This window comes from Furipterus horrens, unplaced genomic scaffold (assembly GCF_987537825.1).
Source record: "Furipterus horrens unplaced genomic scaffold, mFurHor1.1.pri manual_scaffold_3, whole genome shotgun sequence".
NCBI lineage: Eukaryota > Metazoa > Chordata > Mammalia > Chiroptera > Furipteridae > Furipterus > Furipterus horrens.
In genome coordinates, this window is record NW_028327173.1 from 173,598,911 (window position 1) to 173,618,962 (window position 20,052).

At 34.5% G+C, this 20,052-nt stretch overlaps 1 protein-coding gene across 1 annotated transcript in view; it reads right to left on the bottom strand.

Moving 5' to 3' along the window:
• The window catches only part of ERO1A (endoplasmic reticulum oxidoreductase 1 alpha), a 37,323-nt gene that overhangs the window by 8,264 nt on the left and 9,007 nt on the right, over positions 1 to 20,052 (bottom strand). The window contains exons 4-13 of the mRNA XM_090270883.1: positions 17,158 to 17,196; positions 16,349 to 16,425; positions 16,181 to 16,254; positions 13,557 to 13,677; positions 11,476 to 11,522; positions 7,474 to 7,485; positions 3,981 to 4,007; positions 3,767 to 3,859; positions 2,694 to 2,940; positions 167 to 236 (exon numbers count right to left, since the gene is read on the bottom strand). Of these exons, the coding sequence (XP_090127009.1) occupies positions 167 to 236; positions 2,694 to 2,940; positions 3,767 to 3,859; positions 3,981 to 4,007; positions 7,474 to 7,485; positions 11,476 to 11,522; positions 13,557 to 13,677; positions 16,181 to 16,254; positions 16,349 to 16,425; positions 17,158 to 17,196 (807 nt within the window). The remainder of the gene's footprint in view (positions 1 to 166; positions 237 to 2,693; positions 2,941 to 3,766; positions 3,860 to 3,980; positions 4,008 to 7,473; positions 7,486 to 11,475; positions 11,523 to 13,556; positions 13,678 to 16,180; positions 16,255 to 16,348; positions 16,426 to 17,157; positions 17,197 to 20,052) is intronic.

Below are 20,052 nucleotides of genomic sequence, written 5' to 3' on the forward strand. Positions count from 1 at the left end.
GACCTACCTTTGGACTTAAGAGAAAGAGAAACATTATGACTCTGATTTTTCTTATAATTTCAGGATGTATACCAAGATTTATTGTTGAGTATAAAAGCATAAGCTTAAATTCACACCTGCATAAAAGTTTGTATCTAAAAATTAAGTTGAAGAATAAAATAATTACCTTTAGTTTGTTTGCTTCCTTTTTATCCCCAGCAAAAAATGAATTCTCATCAAAATGCAAAGGAAATGACCTGCATTTTAAAACAAAGAATATTCAGTTTCATATACTATGAAATATTAAAAGTTCTGTAATATAATATTTTGCTGGTCAGTGAGGAATCACATAATTAAAACAGAGTAGAAAATATAGTAAAATTAACACTCTGATGCCCCCAAATAAATTCTTACCCTCAAATCCAAAGGCTAACTGCAAGCTATAATTGAAGTTTGGCCCCAAACCTAACCTGTTCAGCTAAATATGAAAATAATACAGGTATCTAAGTACTAAAAGAATGGCTCTTAAAATTAAAACTATATGCCTTTTAACTTCCGGTCAAGATGGAGGCATAGGTAGACATGCTTCATCTCCTTGAGCAACCATAGAAAGAATTACAACCACATCTCAAAAACGAATAACCAGAACCATCAGAAAATCGAGCTATATGGAAGTCTGACAACCAAGGATTTAAGGAAGCCACATTCATCCAGACGGGGAGAAGGGGCGGAATCACAGAGATGGGTGGAGGCAGCATGGTGCGGAGAAGTGGTGGCGGCGGCAGCAGCTGCAGAACAGTCCCACATTCACGTGTGGTGGATAAAAATCAGGAGGGATACCCTGAGAGCGAATGATCACAGCCCCAGGCCAGACCGCACAGCCCAGGGTTCCCACACCAGGAAGATAAACCCCCATTTCCTCTGGCTATAAAAACCAGTGGCTATTGGGGCAGTGGGAGAAACTCATATTTTCACTGCTTAAAGAGCCCACATGGAATATACGGAAACCCCAAGGCAGCAGCTGGAAGGGCGCCAATTGCATATGGGAAGTGGGTGAAGCGACTGGAAATGGGGCAAAGGCCAGGCAAATCACCAAAAGCCAGGCAGTGGCAATGTCCCCACCCAATCCCCCACTACACACAGAGCCACAAAGCAGTAAAGCAGGTTGCCCCATCCTGATAATTACCTAAGGCTCTGTTCCACACAATTTGCAGGTGCCTTTGCTACATAGGCCACGCTACTAAGGGAGCAAAAGCAGCTCTACCTAATACACAGAAACAAACACAGGAGGCTGCCAAATTAAGGAGGCAAAGAAATATGGCCCAAATGAAAGAACAGAACAAAAGTCTCGAGAAAGATCTAAACAAAATGGAGATAGCCAACCTATCAGATGCAGAGTTAAAAACACTGGTGATATGGATGTTCAGAGAACCCCTTGAGTATGGCAAAATAATAAAGGAAAAAATGAAAAGTTACACAAAGTGAAGTGAAGAAAAGCATACAAGAAATTAATAGTGAAGGGAAGGAAGCCAAGATTCAAGTCAACATTTTGGAACAAAAGGGAGAAATAAACATTCAACCACAACAGAAAGAAGAAACAAAAATGCAAAAAAAAAAATGAGGAGAGGCTTAGGAGCCTCTGGGACAACTTTAAATGTACCAACATGAATCACAGGGGTGCCAGAAGAAGAGGAATAGGAAGAGCAAGAAACTGAAAACTTATTTGAAAAAAATAATGAAAGAAAACTTCCCTAATTTGGTGAAGGAAATAGACATACAAGTCCAGGAAGCACAGAGAGTCCCAAACAAGTTGGACCCAAAGAGGACCACACCCAGACACATCATAGTTAAAATGCCAAAGGTTCAAGATAAAGGGAGACTCTTAAGAGCAGCAAGAGAAAAGCAGAGAGTTACCCACAAAGGGGTGCCTATAAGACTATCAGCTGATTTCTCAAAAGAAACTTTGCAGGCAAGAAGGGACTGGCAAGAAGTATTCAAAGTGATGAAAAGCAAGGACCTACAACCTAGATTACTCTATCCAGCAAAGCTATCACTTAGAATTAAAGAGAAATAAAGTGCTTCCCAGACAAGGTAAAGCTAAAGGAGTTCATCATCACCAAGTCCTTAGTATATGAAATGTTAAAGGGACTTATTTAAGAAAAAGAAGATTAAAACTATGAACACTGAAATGACAACAAACTCACAACTATCAACAACCGAATCTAAAAAAACAAAAACAAAAACTAAGCCAACAACCAGAACAGGAACAGAATCATAAGTATGGGGATCATTTGGAGGGTTCAGCTGGGAGGGGGAAGGGGGAGAACTGGGGAAATGGTGCAGGGATTAAAAAGCATAACTGGTAGGAACAAAATAAACAGGGGGTTTTAAGAATAATATAGGAAAGGGAGAAGCCAAAGAACTTACACGCATGAACCAAGGACATGAACTAAGTGGGGGCATTGCTGGAGGGCAGGGGAGTACTACGCAGAGGGGGGCAAAGAGGGAAAATTTGGACAACTGTAACATCATAATATATACTTAAAAAAGACACACCTTTTAGAACCCAGGTTAAAATAAAAACAAAAACAAATCAAAATTAGCTTTTAATTATTTTTCAAATAGTTTTTCTTTCTCTATATTGCATATTTAAGAACTTCAGATATCACTTGTCATTCTTCTATTAATGTATAAGTTAGTAATACATAATTTACTTGATTTCATGAAGTATTTCCAGAAGTAATATTTTGTTTTCTTTATCCTGGATTTTATTCCCAGTGAAGAGTTGAAAATCTGGGCGCTCAAAGAATGGTACCACTTTAGATAAAGCCCTTAATTCTATTAAGTAGAGAAAATATAAGTTCTTAAGCCTTCTTGGGCCTTCGCCTTCTGTCAAAATCCCATCAAACCGCTGCTGAAATTCTGTAATGTTGTGTCCCCATATCTTTTCTAACCAGGTATCTAAGAAGAAAGAAGAATTAAATATTAAAAACCGAATTTTAAAATTAAGTTTCATTTTACTTACATTAGGTTGTTTATGCCTACAGGAGTTAATTTCATTCTATATATTAAAATATATAATAATATAACCATGAAAACTGGTTTTCATAATTTAGCCTTTAATAGTTCTGTATGAATATTTTATGTTCTAGAACCCATCCACAAAAGAACAATAGATTAAATGTTTTACTGAGAAACCAGGTTTAATAAACAATTAAATTCCTGAATATAAACATATTCATAAAACCAAAATATACAATTAAAAAATGGCTACTTGAAATTACTAATGAGTTTAAAGCCTTAAAGCTACTATATTTTATTTCTAAAGCATAAAAAATACTTTAATTCTATAGCAAATATGCTACTGATAAAAATCAGCCATGGTCTCATTTTTCAACAGCATGAAGAGCACCAGAAAATGCTTTCACCCATTAAACTCCAGGCCTGAGGCAGGCACACAGATAAGGGAGTTATGATACAGTAGTATCTAAAGAATAACTAACTGTGCTGTTAGGGGCAATTTTGATTCTCACAACAAAAGAACATTTCCAAAGAGATGTATACAGTTTTGAGCAGCTTCTTAAATGAAGGTGAAGAGCTAAGATAATGCCAAACTTCTTACAGTATCTCTAATTCCTATATTCCTGATTACTACCATTTAAGAATAAATTTTTTCTGCCTAATACTGAGGTAGGTCAATTTTGTTCCATTCAGATAAATACCAAGAAAATGTTAAGAGTATCTGAAAATAAATGTGGTTAAGAGAATAAAAGTCAATGTCACCCACCTTGTAGAAGATACCGTGCACTTAAGTGCACATTAATGCTTGCATGTAGACCAGATATAAGTCTGTAGAATGCTCTTTTTTCTACACAGAGGCCTAAAAACAGTAATTTGGAAATAGAAATGTCATATATTAAACTCGTAGGATTATGAAATTCATGTGTCTTTAAAAGTGAGAAAAAATTTTATTGCTTAAATTTTCTTAAGTTTTCAATTACCTTCTAGCCAACTGTAAAAAGTGTTCTCTGAAATTAAAAGAAATATAAGTCAAAAGATTATAAAAATGCCAAAAGGTAAGTTTTTCAAAAGCTTACAAATATAGCAAATTTGTGCCAAACAGTGATTTAAAGATTATTTAACCAACTGTCCAAATTTTATTTGCAATTTCTCCAAAGGAAAGAGAGGTGTCTTGGTATGGATTCAGTGAAGTACCAGCCTCCTGCTTAGTCTTTAGAAGGCTTTAGCATTGCCTTGTGTGGCCCAACTCATCACTCTCTGGATAAGGTGTTTGATAGGAGGTCAAAACAGAATTTAAATGTTAAGTCAATACATGGGAAAATACTTAGCCTTTATAATAGTTCATGCTGTGAAAACTAGAACTCATTATACGCTTTTTAAATTAACTTTTTATAAATTTTTAATTTATAAGAATTACAATGTAGAACTGGAGGTGTATTATCTGTATATAGCTCATGGTATTATATACCATTTAATGTTTCAAAAGAGCAAATCAAAGAAAAGTTAGAGAAACCAAACATCATTTATATGACCTAATAGGATCACTGTTAACATACATAGACTTGGTATTTCTGCTTTTAGAATTATGCTCTAAAGAAATAACTCAAAATAGGGAAGGGTTATACTCTGTAGAAAAATGTTTATGTTATATAAGTTTTAAACCCTGAAATAATCAAAAGGTATAACAATGCCTAAGTTAACATGACATAATACTACATAACTAGTTAGCATGGTAGAATAATATAAAACTATAAAAATGACAAGAATGTGCAACGCGACAATATATAAAAATATTTATTTGAAATAATAAAAGACATAAAAATAATTATAACTATGTAAAGATTCTAAGTGTGCATTTGCTAGAGATGGCAAACATTGTACTATGTAGTTCTTTGGACTAACATTGTTTATCATAATATTTAAAATGAACCAAGAAGGATAAAAGTAATGGAAGAAATAACAAAGAGAATAAGCAATAAGTTAGACTATTTGAAAACTTAAAACATCTGTCAGAAAACTTCACAAATAAAAGCAATATACAAACAACGAAGTGGGTAAGAAATGGATGCTGCAAATACAACAAAGGGATAATTTCCTAAAAATATAAAAAGCTCATAAACTGAATAAAAATGCTAAAGTGCCCATTATAAATGGGCAAATAATATGAATAGAGAATTCACAAGGAAAAAACACAAATGTTAACAGATAAAATTACTCAGTCTCATTAGTAATAAAAAGTACAAATTAAGAATATAGAGATACCACTTTTAAGAGAAAATATAATACTTAATGCTAACAAGGGTCAAGTAAAACTATCTGGCATATTGTTTGGAAGGGGTATAAATTAGCACATGCTTTCAATGACAAAATGCTATCTAGTCATATGTATCAAGAGTCTAAAATGTCCATATCCTTTGATCCAGTGAATCCATTTCTAGAAATTTAAGCTGTGAGAGATGCAGGTTTGCATACCCCCTAAAATTCATATGTTGAAGCTCCCCATGATGGTACTTGAAGGTGGGGCCTTTTGGAAGTTATTCGGTTTAATTGAGGTCATGAGAGTGGGATCCCCATAATGGGATCAGTGTCTTTAAAAGAAGAGGAAGAGACCCAAGCTTTTTCTCTCTCTGCCATGTGAGAATATAGCAAGAAGGCAGGTTCTCTGCAAACCAGCAAGAGGGCCCTCCCCAGACACCAAATCTGCTAGGACCTTGATCCAGGAATTCCCAGCCTCTAGCACTGTGAGAAAATACATATCTTTTTTTTTAAGCCACCCAATCTATGGTATTTTGTCAGAGCAGCCTGAACTGACCTTAAGATATAGGTTAAGGAAGCAAGTAGGCATGGGAATAATAATATACAAAACTATAATAATATATCTATTATAAAATAGACATATATTAATAATTATCAAAATGTTAACAGAAAAGCAGTATGAGATAGTTAACTAAGAGCATGGACCCTGGAGCCAAACTGCCTGATCTGAATCCAATCTCCTATACAAGTCATATGATTTTGGCTTAGTTGCTAAATGGCTCTGAAATTCCTTTTCCTTGTCTATAAAATGGAAATTAAAATAATAACTTCTAGGATTATTGAAATGATTAAGTGAAATCATATTTATAAATTTCTTAGAAGAGTACTGGCATGTAGTCGTCACCATTATCATTATCAATTATTTTGGAGTTATGGGATTACAAGTGATGTGTGTTTGCTATGAAAACCTCTAGGTTTTTTTTCAAGTTTTGGACCATGAATGGCAGGAAGCAGGAGTATAATACTGCTTGGGACCTAGGCTTCTGATAAAATTTTCAGTTCAGTTTTATAATCCTGAAGTAGCTATTCTCGGCTTGACTTGATTGTGATCCAGTTAGATAATCACCTAATATGACAGCCGTCAGAGATAAGCTTTTCATATTTGACCCAAATGAATACTTATAAATACAGTCATAAATAAGATAGTTTCTCTAAGGACAGCCCCCACTGGTTAACAATCTTTTCTTTGGTGAAAAAGAGATTGATGTCTTCAAATAGTATTGAAAAATCAAAATAGCCTCTTCTGATGTAGCTAGAATATAGCATAGAAGTAGAAACATCCAAGGTAGAATAAGGTTACTCAAAACTGAAAATTATTGGATCACCATTAACATTAACAAAATATGAGGCATCTTTGGAAAAATAATGTTACTGGTAAAGAACTTTCCAAATAGTACAGTTCTGATTCAGTATTTTACTTAGCTATTACCATTACCATTAATATAAAGTACAATAATAAAAGAGCAACATTATCAGACTTCAGTGTCATTTTTTTGACATAATGCAAAAGCAATTCATAAAAACAATGTTCAGATTTTGAGGGAGAGGAAAGTGACACTTCACATTTAGCAATTTCACCTACCTGGACTAAAGCTAAGTACAGCTTAGTCTTTTCACATCATTAAACACATGGCCTTAATGACAAAAATCATTTTGATCTCACTCATAAGGCAAAAGGATTCTCAAAATGACAACGTATACCTACAATATGATAAAATTTAGCATTACAATGAACTGAACGAGTTGGCAATGATGCCTACACCCAAGAGTCAGCATAAGCCTTGGAAGCCAGTAAATCAACACTCTGATCATGCCTAGAACCTTTCTATATGAGACCCAGCAGATCCTCGAGTTCAACCAGTAAGAGGGTGTTTTTCCTGACAGAGGCTGGGGTAAATGTCTAGCTTCCATGTGCAGTGGGAAATGTAGGAGTGAATTATTAGAGGCTGAGGCAGGCTGTCCCCTACTGCCTGATCCCAGGCACAAACAGTCATTTTCCCTTAGCCTGTGCTTTCACCTCCAGAATTTTAGATAATAAGAATTAACCTCTTCTGAGTCTCAGAAGTGAAAAGAAGAAAAAAAAAGGTTTGCCAAATAAATATCTGAATATATAAGCAAACACATATATGTAATGTGTGATAAAGAAATTCTACTTACCTTCACTTTTCCCTGAAAAACAAAACAAAATGTTTATTATTATAAACTTCTTCCAGATGCCCCTTTTAAAATGCTATACTTCCATAAAAATAAGACTTTTTAAGTAACAGTTTTAGTCCATCAGTCCATCCACATAAGCAAAATCTGTGATATATTTCTGCCTACAACTCTTATCAGGGATAGGACTAAATGGCATCATCTCCAAGAGCCCAAATACAGAGTACTTTCAGCCCATACAGATTTAATATTGGTTAACAGGAGATGAAAATCTAATCTGTCTCTGAGAGGACTCTGGATTATTTTCAGAATTTAGGGTTATTTGACTGGCAGAGCCTTCTTCCACATTTATTTATCCTAAAGTTATAATGTAGTTTCTGCTACAAATTTGAGCTATTGCTTTGAAACCTCTAGACTGACATTATAAAATTTAACTCTATTCAGGAATATTTTTAGATACTACTTGTAAGATTCAAATTACATACAATTCAACAGCTTGTATGCAGCTGCTCATTTACTATTGAAAAATTATCCTCATTTGCCCATTTTATTTAATGCTATCATTGTTGGATTACTAAAGTAACATATGCTCAATGCAAATGTTTTTTTAAAAAAACACAAATGAAATAAAAAATATCATCCATAACTCCCTCTGCCCAAAGATAAACACCATTTACATTTTGGTAAATGTTCTTTTTCTTTGTGTATAGATATTTAGATATTATTGGTTTTACAAAAATGTATTATACGACTTCTGTAATGTTCTGATACCTGTTTTTCCCCATTGAACTATTGATCACTATTTTTTAAAGTATATTTTATTGATTATGCTGTTAACAGTTGTCCCAATTTCTTTTCCTTTTGCTCCCCTCTGCCCAGTACCCCTCTTCCCTCCAGCAATTCCACCCCCTTTAGTTCATGTCCATGGGTCATGCATGTAAGTTCTTTGGCTTCACCCTTTCCTATGTTATTTATTCTTCTCCCTATTTTGTAACAATTATGCTTCTCAATCTCTGCACCATTTCTCCCCCATCCCCCTCCCAGTTGATAACCCTCCAAATGATCCCCATATCTATGATTCTGTTCCTATTCTGCTTATTTGCTTAGGTTGTTTTTGTTTTTATTTTTTAGATTCTGTTGTTGATAGCTGTGAGTTTGCTGTCATTTTAACATTAATAGTTTTGCTTTTTTTTCTTAAATAAGTCCCTTTAACATTTCATATACTAAAAGCTTGGTGATGATGAATTCCTGTAGCTTTACTTTGGGAAGCACTTTATCTGCCCTTCCATTCTAAATGATAGCTTTGCTGGAAGAGTAATCTTAGTTGTAGGTGCTTGCTTTTCATCACTTTGAATACTTCTTGCCTGTAAAGTTTCTTTCGAGAACTCAGCTATTAGTCTTATAGGAACTCCTGTGTAGGTAACTCTCTTTTTTTCTCTTACTGCTTTTTAGATTCTCTCTTTATCTTTAACCTCTGGCATTTTAATTATTATGTGTCTTGGTGTGGTCCTTTTTGGGTTGAGTTTGTTTGGGACTCTCTGTGCTTCCTGGACTTGTATGTCTATTTCCTTCATCAAATTTGGGGAGTTTTCCTTCATTATTATTTCACATAAGTTTTCAATTTCTTTCTCTTCCTCTTCTCCTTCTGGCACCCCTATGATTTGGATACTGGCACGTTTAAAGTTGTCCCACAGGTTCCATTTTTTTTCAATTCTCATTTCCTCATTTTGTACTGGTTGACTGTTTATTTCTTCCTTCTGTTCCAAATCATTGATTTGAACCCTGGTTTCCTTCCCATCACCATTGGTTTTGTGTGGATTTTCCTTCATTACACTTAGCTTAGCCTTCACTTCTTCCCTTATGTGTTTGCCATACTCAAGGATATCTGTCAAGTGTGTTAGCATTTTTATCACCAGTGTTTTGTACTCTACATCTGTTAGGTTGGCTATCTTCTCATCTGTTAGCTTGGCTATTTCCTTGTCACTTAGTTCTCCCACTGAAACCTTGATCTGTTCCCTCTTTTGGGCCATACTTCTCTGTCTCCTCAACTTGACAGGCTCCTGTGTCTTAGGTAGAGCTGTTGCACATGTCACGTTGTAAGGGGCGGAGCCTTAGGTATTCATCAGTGCGGGGTGATCTGTTTTACCACATTACAGCACTGTCTGGATGAGTATTTCTTCTTTATATCTTTGTTGGACTTCCATGCAGCTTGATTTTCTGGAACTTGCAATTGTCTCCAGTTTTGAGGTAGTTGTATTCCTTCTTAGTTGTGGAGGGAGATGCAGTGTATCTGATCACTATTTCTTTTAATAAGAATTGAACATTTATTTTTTCCAAACAACACATCAAACATTTAATGAAAAGAATCTGAAATTCTACTCCAAGATCTGAAGACTAAGAAAGGTTCTCTGTACAATGGTGGTTCATTCTTTAGTGTTAGTTGGGTCCTCTTGATCACTATTGATCACTATTTATACAAATGAATACAAATTTTCAGCAACATTTATAATAGTTGTAATCTACTATGTGAATATAACATAAATCATTTAACCAGTTCTGTAATGATAAACATTTAAATTGTTCCCATTTATCTTTAAGATAAGAGAGGGTGGTTAATTAATTTATCAGATCATAATGTGCATTCATAGTGAAGATCCCCTCTGGTCTAGGAATTTGCATTTCATCTGACATTATAGTGATCCCTCACTTATCACGGGTATTACGTTCTAGACCCCCCAGCGATAGGTGAAAATCCGCAAAGTAGGAACCTTACATTTATTTTAGTATTTCCATACAGTATTGCAAAATCCCACGATACAGCAAAAAATCTGCGATAAATAATTAAATATAATATTTTCTAAAATCCCGCAATACAATGAGGCCGCGATAAGTGAACCACGATATAGAGAGGGGCTACTGTAAATCAGTACCTTCCACTGAATTTCCATATGACTCTGCATAAACTCAAAATCCTTGTTTAAAGATGTTCTTTCACTTTTAATCTAAGAAAGAGTAGTCTGCCAGCATTTAGGGAATAATGCAACCCATTGCTTTCCAGGAGGAAATTTATGTTTATGGACTATATGAGATCAGCAGCTTTTCTAAAAATTTTTTAAATTACACATCAAAGATTTCATCAGTAAGCACATATTCAGAAAATAGGGATATATATTATAACTGCTTATTATAGACTGGATAACGGTTTGTGAATTTCAACTTTACAGTCCCTCTGCACCTGCAGAGTGCCTAGCACTTAGTAAATGGCGAGTTATCATTTGTTGAAGGAACAAGTGATTTTTACTATTGTAGACAAGATGATTAAGTAAGGACAATTTTCATCCATCACATACCAGGCTCTAGATTAAGAGGTTAAACCAATAAATGTCCACATGTCCAAAGTACTAAGGTAGATCAATAGATATATAAATAATAGTCAAGTAATTCTAGACAGTGGAAGGGCTATAAGGGAAACAAAACATGGCATAAGAACACTTCACAAGGAGAAGAGATTGCTTCCAGTTAGGAAGATCAGAGAAAGTTTTGTGGAAAAAGAAACATTTGGTCCAGACCTTAAGTGTAAGAAGAAAATGAAAAATGTTAATGAGATATAAAGACATGTGAATTTGAAATCAGATTCCCACTGTATACAATATTTCAAGTGTTGGGAAAGATTTGAAGCAGATATTTTTGGATATTCATTTAACTAGAAAATTAGTATAAACAGTAGAAAAACTGAGCACACATTTTGTGAAAATGTGTAGAATAAATATACGGTATAACCTAATCTTCAATTTATAATAGTCTAATACCATGAACTTCTTTACAAAAATACTCCTTCCTGAAGTGTATTTCAAACACCAATTTCTCTGCAAGGGTATGACATGACTTCTATGGAAAAAGGAATATATAATCTCAAATGCTCTTGCCAACCCTTATCTGCTTTCCCCCTCCTTCTAACCAACATTCACCTGGCTGAGAATATAGCAGTGCAAATAAAAAACTCACCTTGACTAGAAGCCAAAGGGTTTAAAGGTCTTTTAATTGTCTGTGGCCTGGAATCAAAAGAATTAAATTATAAAATATAAATGTTATGTATCATATTATAATTATTTAAGTAAAAGTGAAATTATCTCAGAAAGTTTCTTAATGACTATATCCAAAATTAAATTGTTTTATTGAGCTTATAAAATACTTAGTTTACTCAAATTGCTTTAAGGGAGGGTGGTTGTTATTTGTTTTAATGATAATGGTTTATGATCTTTTCCCTTGTAGCAGCCAGAAAGTCACTTCCTAATCACTTCCTCAAACAAAGGAATTAAAAATATCACTCAAGCTCTTCACCTAGAGTCACTAATATGTTTTTAAATACTTGAAATACACATATGTGTATGCCACAAAGTGCACTCCAAATTGAAAGAAAAACAAGCAAAAAATATAAATACCCAACACAAGCATTAAAATCAAAAAGGAGAACAGGGTGGGTAGATTATTTTTCACTTAGGAAATCTTAGGTACATCAATTTGCCCTGTGGCCATCAAGTTTGTCATGATTTCAATACAAGATGTTTTTTTAATAAGAAAAAAATAGTTACTATGTGTCTGAAGTGCTTTTAAATCTCAAAATAAATATTCATTAATATCAATATGAGAAGTGTAGGGATTGTTTTAATGTCTGTTATTTAAATTCTACAAATTCATACAAGTTGAGACATTTTGAGAACAAAACATGTAAATTATATTTTTATAAGCTCAGTTTAGCTCCTCATACATTGTTTCTATTTTAGAAACATTGTGGGAATCATGATATAAATTAGAAAAGAACTAATATAAAATCTATCAAATGCTTCAGCTGGACTCTATTTTAGTTCACATTAAAATAAAAAATAAAAGAAACCTTTAAAGTAAGTCAGTAAACCAAGCATTCTGAATAACAGTCAAGAGAATTTAAATGAAGCATAGGGCAAAAATGAGCAAACAAAAAAAACTCTCCACTTCCCAAACTGGAAAAATTCTTCAAGTCAAAAAAAAAAAAAAGAAAGAAAGAAAGAAACAGTCTGACATTTTATTGGTGTAAGTATACTTGCTAATCTCCTGTGTTTATATTTGACTTCTAAAAAGTGAAATGTATTATCGCCATATCTGGAAACTCCAAAGATTTTCCCAGAATTTCCCCCAATCTCTAAGATAGCATAACACATACACACACATATAAATTTCTCCCAAAACCCAATAAGCACACTGTTTAAAGAACCTAGAGGCTTACAAGTGGGTAAATGTAAAGCATGTCTTAGTCACCCAGTGATCAGACTGGCTGCTTCTACTTCAGTGGTTTAGAACACCAAGTGGGCTCTTTCACTTGCTATATCTTTGACACAGGACAAATCACTTAGATTTCTGTTTCTCCATCTGTAAACAGCGAAGACTATAACAAAGGGTGCTTGGAAGCACAATCCCTGGCACACAGTGAGTGCACAGAAGTAATAGCTATTATAATTATTTTCTGAAATTAATTTAACTTTAACTTTAAAGTGGGTAAAATAACTATAGCTATAAAAATAGGAGTTTAAGTCACCAGAAAGAGAATTAGGAATCATATATTCTAATCTATTCTCTGCCACTAAGTAAATGACCTAGAAAAATTAAGTAAATCTCTCTGGCTCTGGGTTACCTCATCTATAAAATGAGATTGTATGATCCACTCAAGGAACAGTTTTTAAGTGCCCACAACATTCCCACAAAAGTTTAATATAATTGCAAGTCTTTTAAAGAAAGATACAGTGTGATGAGGACCAGAGGGAAGGGGGAGCTGGGGCTGGGAGGAGGAGAACAAAGAGGGGCTGGGGTGGAAATGGGGACATCTGCAATAGTGTCAATAATAAAAATAAAGAAAAAAGAAGAAGAAAGATATATTTATTGAAACATGTCTACATGTTTCCCCAGAGGAGCACTAGATTAATGAATAAGTATGTTCCTATATCCCAATATAGCCTTTAACAAAGTAAAATTGACTTGTACTTTTAAATCATTTATTTACAAAGAGAAATCACTACATCTTCTAAAAATTTCTAAATGGAAATGACACATACTTAAAACAGTTTTCTTCATAGATGACATTCCATATCTTCCAAGCATCTGGTCCTTTGTAACCCGTGTAACGCTCAGGATTAAGGAGCAAATCTACATATTCAGCATCAGGAGACTGTATGTCTATAAAATAAAATGTTTTATTAAACCTTTCTTTTCTTCAGTTACCTTTAAAAAGCTAGTATACAAGATTATATTCTGTTGATTCTAAGGCACCATAAATGTACCAATGCCTCAGGGATTTAAAAACAACTTTTTAGAAGAAATATAAGAAGAAAAAGAGAAAAGAACTAATACAGCCACATTAAATGTACGTACTGGTTGCAAAAGCATCCTGCTTTTAGAAGTGGTACAAAATATGGCCCTGGCCAGGTAGCTCAGTTGGTTAGAGCATCATCCCAATACACCAAGAATGCAGAGTCGAGAATCAAACAATGAATGCATAAATAATTGAACAATTAATCAGTCTTCCCCTCCCCCCCAAAATCAATAAATAAAAATTTTTAAAGAAATGGTAAAAAATAGGAGCAGATAAATTTCACAGCCAAAGGAATATGGTAATTCAGTTCTCATAAGCTATCCAAAGAATATACTATACATTTCCCTCCATGTTAACCATGATAGCCCATCAGTAACTAGAGGTAAATGAGGTGGTAGTAGCATATACCATTACCAAATACTTCCTTCTTACATGAGCACCATCAGGATCCACTACAAAGCTGTCCCAAAGGTATAATCCTAGATATGCATTTTATCCCTTTTCTTTACTATTCTAAATATTGGTACATCCACACTCTTTATCGAACAACACTCATGAAACCAAATGTGTTTTGGAATTCAGAACCTTTCAGATTTTAGAAAATACAGTACATGCAGCATATATTGAATATTATTAGTCCAGCAGGTACTACGGCAGCAACCTTTGATCAAACACATAAATATTTCTGCCATGAAATACTGAATAGTCACACAATGTATCTATCCTAAACTTAGGGGGAAAACATATACTTTTCAAAGTTTTCAGAATTTGGAAATAAGAATAAAGGATTATAGACATAAATTGCCAAAACATGGTCATATTTTATATTAAGGAAAGCATGTGTTTCCTTTTTTTCCCCCAAAAGAAGAAGGCCACAAAATTAAAAATAAATACTTTATCTTTTTCTTCCTCTTTTTTGGGGGGGTGGGGTGGAGTGGTGTTGCAGCCTTCATCTTTTACTTGCAATTAAAATGATCTGTATCACTACACTAATTTTTTTTAAATATCATTACCCTGCTCTAAAAGAGCCATAGAAGAATATCCGAATTCAGTTTGATTTGATGTTGTTTAGCCAATTAAAAGGCTAAACAATTCAACTTAGAAAAAGGGAGGCACTGGAAAAAAGAATAGGAGAATGCATAAATCTTGATCAAAGAGTTCTAATGGTTTCTATAGCTCCTTTTTTTTTTTTTAAGATTTTATTTACTTATTTTTAGAAAGAGGGGAAGGGAGGGAGAAGGGAGAGAAACATCAAGGTGGGAGAGATACACTGACTGGTTGTCTCTCACACAACCCCAACCAGGGACCCAGCCCACAACCCAGACATGTGCCCTGACTGGGAATAGAACCAGCAACTTTTTGGTTTGCAGGTTGGCACTCAATCCACTGAGCCACACCAGCCAGGGCTGTAGCTCCTATATTTTAACAGCACCAGCCCTCTGGCTTAGCTTTAGATGTAGCAGATACAACTCATGGGTCATTATTCTCTTTTCCAAAATAACACAGACCATCATTAAGGAAAATATTTAACGATCCAATGCCAGTAAAACAGAAACAGGTTTTGCAATCTCTATTTAGCTATTTATGCAAAATGCCTGTATACATTATAAAAATTATATTTATATTACTAGAATTATAGCACTCAAGAGGTGAAATTTTCTTTTAAACTGAGTTTTCTTTTTAAACATTTTTATTGTGGTAAAATACATATAATAAAGTTTACCATTTAAGACGAATTTAAGTGTACAACTCAGTGGTATTACAGTCACAATTTTATGCAACTATCACCACTGTTTCCAAACTTTTCTATGATCCCAAACAGAAAGTCTATAACCATTAAGCAGTAAGTCCCCAACCTCCCTTTCCTCCATCCCTTGGTAAACTCTAACCTACTTTTTGTCTCTATCAATTTACCTATTCTAGATATTTCATACAAATGGAATCATACGATACTTGTCCTTATCTGTCCAGCTTATTTCATGTAGCATTATGTTTTGAAAGTTAATCCACATAGTAGCATGTAGCAGAACTTCATTTCTTTTCATGGTTCAATAGTATTCCATTGTATGTATATATACTACACTTTGCTTATACATTCACCTATTCATGGAAACTTGGGTTTTTTCCACCTTTGGCTATTGTGAATAATGCTGCTATAAACATTGGCATAAAAATATGTTTCCTTGTATTCAGTCTTTTTAGGTGTATACTTAGGAGTTGAATTGTTGGATCATATGGTAACTCTATGTTTAGCTTTTTGAGGAAATGCCAAACCATTAGAAACTGAGTTTTTAAAAATCATTTTTAAAGAATTATTTTTTTCTAAGGTACAATTTTAAACAAAATGTACACTATAAAAAGTTATACCATCGGCTTCACAGAAGTTATCTGAGGAATCATCATGCTTGGTCCACTGAAGAACAGCCTTCTGCGTTTCCTCACTTCAAACAAAGATAATGGTGTTATTCTTTTTTTCAAGTTAACATTTAACATGAAAAAAAACATAAAATACTGCTGCAAAAAAAGAAATCAAACCTCAGCGACTCATCCACAGCACCAAGTCGTTCAGCTTGTTCACATTCTTCAATGAGATTATTGGCTTCTTCAGAATACTGAAATGAAAAGAGGAAAAAATAGAATATACCTTACTGCACTTTTAAAAATAATTTTGAAGTTATTTGAAGTTCTTTGATACCAGCACTATCACCTTGGCTACAAGACTTAAAAAAAAAAAAAATTAAGCCCTCACATTCCTCCTGAAGCTAAAAAAAATAAGTAGAAAGCTTTGCCCCTTATTTTTGTTGGAGAACACATTTATTATTGTGGCCACACACACACACACACAAAAAGAATAGATTATAGTTCTAATTCATCACCAAAATCCTCACCAAGAAAATCAATGTATAAGGAAGTCACTAGTCAAGGAGCCATGAGGCAATGTTCTGCTTTCTCATGACCTAATTGTAAGCATCAGTTTTCTCAACCAGAAAAAAGTGGTTGAACTAGATCACGTGTGTCTAAGGTCCACCTCGACTCTAAATGTCATGATTCTTTCTAAAAATGCCCTGAAGCCTATCAAGTCTTATAAAACATAGTGGAATATCTTTTTTTAATGTCCATTATGTTTTTTAAAGATTTTATTTATTTTATTTTCAGAGAGAGGGGAAAGGAGGGAGAAAGAGAAGGAGAGAAACACCAATGTGTGGCTGCCTCTCATGCGCCCCCAACGGGGGACCCGGCCCGCAACCCAGGCATGTGCCCTGACTGGGAATCCTTTGGTTCACAGACTGGCGCTGAATCCACTGAGCCACATCAGCGAGGGATATGTATATATATGTGCATACCTTGTAGCTTGCAGATCTAATTCCATCAGGAACTTCATCCTGAAAAAGAAAAACAATGCTTTTACATGACATTTGTTCTACTGAAAAAAGTATTTTAAATTTCTATGATTTATGAGAAAAATTCATGAAACAAATTATTGAAGTTAACATTTTTTTAACTGAGAATAGTTAGGAAGTTTTTATATTACTTCCTACAAGTAAACAAAAAATTCAGAAACAAATTATTCCATGGATTGTTGACATATACTAAGACATGGAAATGTAAAAATAGTCACTTAGCTTATGACTCCTTTTGATGCTCAAACTGTCCACATTTGGCCACTAGGGGACCCACTAATACCTACATGATATTTGCACCTATGTCCCTTTGGCCCAACAATCTTTAACAGCATTTTTTTGTTTTCTGTTATGACCAGATACTCCAAGCTTGTCTTGTATATTTCTTGTTCCAGTCTTGGAATCAATAATTTTTTAAGAAGCCTTAGTTCTTTTCAGAGGAAAATGGTACCAGTTTTTAATTGAGCACTGGACTCTCACTAACTACAAGACCTATCTGCCTGTTGTCAAAGAGATGCTATGGGTACAGATAACGATGGATGTGGGAGAACTCTGTCATTTGCATGGCCTAATACTAAGTATGTTACTGAATTAGATTATGCCTGTCCAAAGGGAAGGACCGACACAGAGACATCCACTTTATTGTGTACCCTTTCAGGCTTTGAACTAGGTCAACATATATTTTTTTTCTATGGCCCGATATGTTTGACAGTTTCTAATTTTTCATATAATAAACCATGCCAAATTTATAAACTAACTGCAGCAGCATTGACATCTTTACAAAATTCAATACTGCTTTACAGTCATCTTTAAACATTTGTTGAATTATTTTAGTAAGTGAAACTCCTAGGAGAATTACTAGGTCCAAGAATATGTACCTTTTTTATTTTTCTGATACATTTGCCAAATTGATCTCAGAAAAGACTTCACCACCAGAGTGCTCTTTTTTTTTTTTAACTTATTGATTTTAGAGAGAGAGGGGAAGGGGAAGCGAGAGAGAGAGAGAAAGAGAGAGAAACACTGACTTGTTGTTCCATTTATTTATGCATTCATTGGTTGATTCTTGTATTTGCCCTGACTGGGACTGAACCCGCAACCTTGGTGTGTTGGGCTGACACTCTAACCAACTAAGCTACCCAGCCAGGGCCAGAGTGCTCATTTCTTAATGCCAGACTAACACTGGCTATTACTAATATTCTTCATATTGGCCAATTAATAATGGAGGTGAAAGAATACTGATTTGACTCATTGTAAAGAGAATAACTGGTGTTTCAGCTTATCGAGTCCAGCCTCTGTGGGCAGACCACCAGCCACACTGAAGTATTCTCTGGAATCAGGTACAAATCAAAGGATGTAGATTCTAAACACCAAGTTTGAAGAAGAGAATTTCAATTTTTATTGTTTTCTATCTCCTAGAGTATAACCCGAACCAAGTCTAAAAATGAACTGAAAAAGGGAATCAGTGATGACAAAAAGGCCACTGGTGTTGGTTCCTTCTTTAAGCCCAAAAAGGCACTAATGAAACAGCAGCCCATGTCAAGTAGTGAGTTAACTCTATTTAACCTTGTACATTATTAAGTGCTTTTAGATGTGATAACTGCACTGTGTTCATAATGTACTGTCCTTTTTTTTTATGATGCAGACTGAAGTGTAATAGATGTCAAAAATCAGAAATGTACAATATAAATACTCGCTACAAAAACTGTTTATTTATGCTGAAGCAAGTATTTCAAAGTATTTGCAATGATCTCTAATCACTTGTTAGTTCTGACAGACTGCCCAATTTGGGAACTATTGGAACTGAGCCCAGGCTTGTCCTAAGAGGAGTATAAATGGCTCATTCCCTCGCTGTCACTGGAAGTGGAGTTTTTCATGTCTCCCTCCTCTACTCTCCCTTCCCCTCTGCTCCCACAGCATGTACACGTTTAGTACATCTAATATCAGGCTATCACATTTGTCCTGAAATCGTCACTTAGTGTTTGTCTCCCTACTAAACCATAGCTCCTCAAGATAAAAGCTCACCTTATGTGGCCAAGTTGTAGCAGGGAGTACACCCTCAAAAAATATTCACTACAGAACCAAATTACATTTGATTGATAATTGATATTCCTTGACCAGTTGCTTCTCCATCTCTTCATCTTCCTCCGCACTCTCCACAATATTGCCAATTATCGTTCCAAAATCTTGGATCTAATCATGGCACTAATGCCCATGAACTATACACTTAAAAATGGTTAAAATTGTAAATTTATGCTATGTATATTTTACCACAATGAAAAATAAAATAAAAATATATACTTTTAAAGAAAAAAAGGCTTCATTGAAAAGTGTAAAATTTTCTGTTTTCAGATTAACATACTTCAAATTGTAATGCTCTGAGCAATCCTACATAAAACCAGACATTTTGTCCAACCTCTCCCCACCCAAGAAAACGCAAGGAAAATAACATACCCACCAAAAAAAGGAGAGGGATTTTGTTTATACCTTGATTAATTTCATTTACTATACTATAAACATAACTTTGTTCAGTTAAGACATAAGAAGAAAAACAAATATCAAGCCAAAAGAACTACAGGTGTTCCTTGACTTATGATGGGGTTATATCCCAATAAACCCTCATAAGTTGAAATATAGTATGTCAAAATGAATTTAATACACCTAACCTACCAAACATCATAGCTTAGCCTGCCTCCCTTAAGTGTGCTCAGAACACTTATATTTGCCTAGAGTTGGGCAAAATCATCTCGCTGCCACTGCCCAGCATCACAAGAGTATCATACCACATATCACTAGCCCAGAGAAGGATCAAAATTCAAATCACAGTTTAAACGCATAAGA